This window comes from Phaseolus vulgaris, chromosome 2 (assembly GCF_051622355.1).
Source record: "Phaseolus vulgaris cultivar YP4 chromosome 2, ASM5162235v1, whole genome shotgun sequence".
Lineage (NCBI taxonomy): Eukaryota > Viridiplantae > Streptophyta > Magnoliopsida > Fabales > Fabaceae > Phaseolus > Phaseolus vulgaris.
The window spans coordinates 46,942,811-46,948,647 of record NC_143499.1 but is presented as its reverse complement, the minus strand read 5'-3'; the positions used below and the strand labels follow the sequence as shown (position 1 = coordinate 46,948,647).

The 5,837-nt window shown below is 34.2% G+C and overlaps 1 protein-coding gene and 1 pseudogene across 2 annotated transcripts; both read right to left on the bottom strand.

Annotated features, from left to right (window-relative positions):
* Nucleotides 1–611: 611 nt before the first annotated feature.
* On the bottom strand, nucleotides 612–1,541 carry LOC137812704 (6-phosphogluconate dehydrogenase, decarboxylating 1, chloroplastic pseudogene; annotated as a pseudogene).
* A 1,370-nt stretch (nucleotides 1,542–2,911) lies between these two features.
* LOC137812703 (uncharacterized) lies at nucleotides 2,912–4,434 on the bottom strand. 2 transcript variants are annotated; one of them, XM_068614872.2, is made up of 2 exons: nucleotides 4,077–4,267; nucleotides 2,912–3,967 (listed from the first exon to the last, which is right to left on the bottom strand). In XM_068614872.2, coding segments are annotated over exons 1-2 (894 nt in total). In that variant the 5' UTR covers nucleotides 4,078–4,267; the 3' UTR covers nucleotides 2,912–3,074. The 2 variants fall into 2 exon arrangements, with proteins under 2 accessions (XP_068470973.1, XP_090155246.1); XM_090299120.1 differs by having other exon boundaries at nucleotides 2,912–4,434.
* Between the last annotated feature and the right edge of the window lie 1,403 nt (nucleotides 4,435–5,837).

Below are 5,837 nucleotides of genomic sequence, written 5' to 3'. Positions count from 1 at the left end.
CGTTTGACATGATTTACATGTTCATCATCTCAAAATAATTACATCCCTTTACATCTCAAGATAGAGTTGGTTGTAAACAATGATCTCTGGGGGATCAACATTTTCTTTGTCACTTCATTCAACTTCCTTGTTAAGCAGAACCCTTCATAGATAGCCTTTTCTAAGACACCAACAACCACTTCTGATACTAATTGATAAGTATCCAAGTAATTGGGAACCCACCCTAAAAAACCGCTTAAATATTCCACCGAGCATCTTGTAATCCCTAAGTTGCTATCACAAAACAATCAATGATGTTAACACAATGGCGTCTCAGGTAATATAAATTAGCAATGAAGATATTAGTTACAGATACAATGTTGTGCCATCATCACAAATAATACAAAAGACGGGCACAACACAATAATAAATAACATTAACAACAATTGCCTATGTGCAAGGCTCTTACCAAAAAAAATGGAAACAACAATCTGATATCAATACTTGGCAAAACAGCAAAATAAAATTATCAAACCATTTTAACTGACCTGAACAATGAGATGTTTAAGAAGGTTTCTGTACACATGATCATAATGATGACTCACACTCTGTGTTTCAAAATACGTCTCTCTGAACTAAACCCTCAATCTCATTCATCAAACCTTGACAATATCTTTGAGTTCAAGTAATTTGCAGCAGATGTGAATAGCTTGAAGGAAATTGAACATCAACAATTCAAACCCAAACAAAGTAAATAAATAACATAGACTAAACTAAACCTATAGCCATTCTTTCCAAATGCAAAAATTAAAAATGGAACTAACATTAATTATTGGTTTTATTGAATAGTAGTACAACTCAAACAAGTCCCTCTGAGCCTGAACAAGGTTGCCGGCAGCCTGGCCCTCCGGTAGGTATCAAAGTTCCCCGAGTACTAATCCCAGCTGAAACCACCAACCCCACAACCGTCTACGCAACCTGCCTCTGCACCATTTCTCTTGAAACTCAGGATCCACTCTCAAACTAGCCAAATTAGGGTTCCTGTGATAAGCCTTCTGATCCCGTGCAAGAACACTTTCCTTATATGATGTATCCTCACTTCCAAATCCTAGGCAATTCTCCAAAATTCACGTTCCACTCTTTCTCACCCTCATCAAATTCATCCCCTGAGCATAGCTACAAATCTTTGAAACATACAAAGCCCGCCTAACATCATCAATCAACCTCTTCTTATCCACCCCACTGACACTAGTTCTCTCCAATTCATCACTCAACCCCGCCTCCTTCAACACCGTCGCAGTATTCTCCCTCTCCTCCTTTAACCCACTCAAGTACCTGCAATCCAACGACGCCACAATCGTCGGGGCAGCTATCGGCAGTCCCGCCGCCTGCTGCACCGTCCATTTCCCCGTCCCCTTCATTCCTGTCTTGTCCAAAATCTCTTCATAAAGACAATGTTCTTGAACAGGATCAAGAAGGCTTATGAGAGGAATCTAATTTGACTAGTCTAATTCTGGATGCTGAGTTTGCAAAGAGAATGATACAGAGACAGGCTGCGTGGAGACAGGTTGTGGGGTTGGCCGTTTCAACTGGGATTAGTATGGGACTTATACATATGAGAGGGTTGCCCTGGGGCTTTCCATACCGAGTGAACAAAGCTTGCATAAAAAGTGGGACTGGAGTTGATGCTCTCAATTGATGCGTTTGAACTGTAATTGTTTGATTCTTTGAGGATAGGCAGAGTAAAATGAAGGCATGTCATTTGGCTTCCATTGGCTTTTGCTTCAGTAGAGTACAGGTTGTTGGCTTTTGCTTCAGTAGAGTAGAGGTTGTTGGCTTTTGCTTCAGTAGAGTACAAGTTGTTGGCTTTTGCTTCAGTAGAGTACAATTTGTTATGTTCTTGTCGAGTGTATATTTGTTTGAAATTAGAGTTATAATTGCATTTTTGGATTTGATTCCTCTAAGTGAGGAAGGTTAAAGTAAGTAATCTGGTCAAATGTTCATGATTTATTTTATGTATGTGCATGTGATGCTGCTTACTTGATTATCCGAAGTAACACTATAGAAGAAAAGATTGATCCCTGCATTTTATATTTTATGTGAAACATAATAAAGAGTTTCTTAACAAAATATGAAGAGAATTGTGTTGAGTCCTGTAAAGCAAGAAGTATTTTACAATGTTGAATTATTAAGAAATTTAATAGTTTATATTATTTTTTCTGTAACCAGGTATCTAGACTCCTTCAGTCTCTCCCTCACATGATTGGTCCATTTTGGAAATATTGGATCCAAACCTTGGTTAAGGTACCTAATCACCAAACCATTTATGCATGTGATGTTGATAGTTGATTGAAATCGCCACTTTAGTCTGTAGAAAGAGATGATCATGGTATAGCGCCTGATTCTTGTGATTTGTTTGAACAAATTCATGAATTTCTTGGCTAAATATGATGAGAATTGTGTTGAAGGTCTATGTATGTATCAAGCCAAATGTGGTCGGAACACCAAATAAAGCTTTAATAATCATGGTTTCCTGTTCCTTTCCTTTTAGGTGATTTTGGTGTATCTGCAAATGAATTTTCTCTCTTTCTCGCTTTGTACCTTCACATGCTTGGTGCCCCTGTAAGGTTTTATGCTTCTTGTCGTGCCTTGATGACCAAATTTTTATTTTTACCTTTTGTTAAATCAAAGCATGCTTTATATTGTTTTTCTTTGGGCAACCTTGTGGAGGTAGGACTCGGTAATGCTTTTGCGATGTTTTTTTGGAGTTTACGCAACTTTTTTTTTTTGCTTCAGTTTAATAAATTTAGTGCCACACTTTACAGTTGTACGAGACTAATTAACAAATGCAAATTGCTTCATGCCATTGAGAAACCCCGGCCAGAAAATAGTTAATGGTACAAGAGAGTTAAAAGACTAATTCAATTCTTGATTTATCTGTAAAACTATTCCTTCATTTGTAGTCAGAATCATGCTTTGTTCATTTCACAGAACGAACGAACCATGTTTGTTAAACATTCACTGACAAAAGAGTATTAGCTAACTGACAAGGGTAAGTAATTGGGGAAAAGATTACAAGGGGAAGATGCAGTGAACTAGAGAACGCCGCTCTCAAGAACTGGCTGAGTTCTTGTCACCGCTGCTGAGGGCATTTTACTATTGCCAACCCATCTACTTTCAAGAACCTGATCATCATTGGCTTGTTTTTCCATGGCTAGAATCCTCTTTGTCTTGAGAAGTCTCACAGAAGAAAATCCCGCATAGCCAACTATAATAAAACCAAAGAATCCAACCACAAAGCCAATCACCCACAGATACCATCTTCCCCTCTTCTTCTCCAATGGGAGCACTACCGAGAAGTGACCCTGGTCTCTTGAGTAACACACTCCAGGGGAACTCATCTCAGTAAGTTGAAATGAACCATTGGCATTGAAAGCTACACATCTCACCCTTGAGTTGATGTGACCCCTACCCATAAATGTAATGTTAGGAAATTGAATATAGATAGGTTGTCCCATTGTGTTGAGAGTGAGGTTTCTTTCAGTTGTGTCCGTTACATTTGAGGCATCGAAAACCACGAAGCCAACAACAGAAGAGATGAGTGAGTAACCTGGCAAATTGTAGTAGAGGGTTGACCAGTTGCCCAAGTTTTGGTACACAATAGCCAACCTCTTGACGTGGGGAATGGACACAGTTCTTGGTGGGATCCGAAAGTAGCTAAAGTTGGCACCTTTGTTCCAGAGCCTTCTGCTTCTAAGACGTACTACTGAAATATCCATACCAGACAGGTTCCTTGGAAGAAGAGCATCATACAGAGCACCGGTTTGAGGCCTGTGCTTGACCAGTGACCTGAAAGCAAAATCTTGAACCAAGGAACTCAATGATTCACTTGCAGGAGTGTTGCCCAAGCTGTGCACCAAGGAGCAGCAACACAACGTGAGAAGCAGCACCCAGATGAAATCCCAGTTCATATTGTATCCCATGGACACTTCAAACAAAGAACAAAGATCTGTGTTAGGTCTTGTCGATTTCATTTGTTTAATATAGAGATTGTTGTATATGTAAAAATAGGAAGCAGCAAGTCCAATGATGGTTACTTTCAACAAAGAAGAAGCATGCTCAGGTTTGGGTCCCATGTAGTGACTCCAGAGGGAAGAAAGGCTAAAAAAGTGGCAATGGAGTAAGGGGCATTGTGATTCGATGTTATGACTGAAGGGGGGCTAATTGGGCTTGTGCCTTTGAGAGAATCTTTGTTACTACAATGACAGAAAGCATGCGTTGATTGCTCAATTTCTCCCCCTCAGTGGGAGGCATATCTAGAAAATGGAAATCATGAATAATTCCACTAGGAAATCAAAATACCCAATTTAGGCCCGTCAAGCCATAGAAAGTGCCATTGTATTCTGCACCCCTGTATATTCATGTTCCACCCCATAAAAATTGAATTTTAAATTTTACTTTCTAGAAATATGTATTTTGGATGGTATATTTTAAAATACAAAATGATGTATTTTAGATTGTGAATTTCAGAATATAAAATATATATGCCTGATTATGCATTCTAAAATACAAGTATTTTTTAATCCATAATCCATAATTCATGTTTTATATTTTATGCGTATTTTAGAATGCATAATTTACAATACAATTATCTATTTAAATTTTGTGATTTTTTGTAATTTTTGTTTTTTAATTTGTGTAATAAAAAATTGATTTTTTCTAATACAAAATATATTTTTTAACATAGAAATTAATTTTTAAATGATAAAATTATTTTTTAATATAAAATAATATTTATTAATAATAATAATAATCTCATAAATTAATAATAGGAATATTGTCATAAAATTAAGGATAATATTTCCATAAATTCAAATTTATATATAATATCATTTTAAATTTAAGAATGAAAAACCTAAATATGTATTTACACAAATTTTTTTTTAAAAATGGTACTAATAAAACACAATTTATTTATCTTGATAGTTTTTTTTTTAATTTAAGAATATTAAAAATGAATTAGATTACTTTTATGTAAAAATAGTATTTGTATTAGTAAGTATATTTATTTGTATTAGTAAACAAAAGGTAATTTGTTAAAAAATTAAAATTAGTTTTATCTTCATATAATTATTTTGAATTTATTAAAAAATATTTATCTTTGCTTCTTATTTACCTTAAAAAAAATCCTATAAACACAAATGGATTATATAAACTTTGTGAAGAGTAATATTTTATATATGTTTAAATTTGTGTCTTTACCTGCTGTGTTAAATATTTAAAGAGAACTTTTTATTGTCTTTAATAATCTTATTGATTTCCAACACGGTCTCAAGTACTGTGATATATAAAAAAATATTGGTATATATTGAATTCCAATCAATTAAACAAAACCGATTCAATTAATCACGTTATTTTCCAGCTTATTTACCAAGTGCATTGGTAGTAGGTCTAATAATAATAAAATTTAAAATTCATAACAAAATTAAAATCAATTATGGAGAAACTTGAAAAATATAATAAAATATGCATAAATGAATAATAAAATCAAATGAAGCATACAAATCATAACATTTTTAACATCTTCCATCAATAAATAATAAATACTCAAATACTAAAAAGATCAAAATATACTGATCCTGTAACGAGTAATAGTCATTTAAATGTGACATTGGTTAAGGTCAACCAATGCTAGTATAAAAGTATATTCTTTGAATGAACAGAAATAAAACAGAAGAGGCTTTGAAAGAGTAAAAAATAATAATAATAATATATATATATATATATATGTATGTATAAAGTTTGTTTTGATAATCAATTGAAGCTAACTACTTAAGCTGATTATTTTTTATAATTTT

Bases quoted from the DNA above. Each gene is read 5' to 3' on its own strand.
- LOC137812703 (XM_090299120.1), bottom strand. From the start codon at position 4,115: ATGGGACCCAAACCTGAGCATGCTTCTTCTTTGTTGAAAGTAACCATC.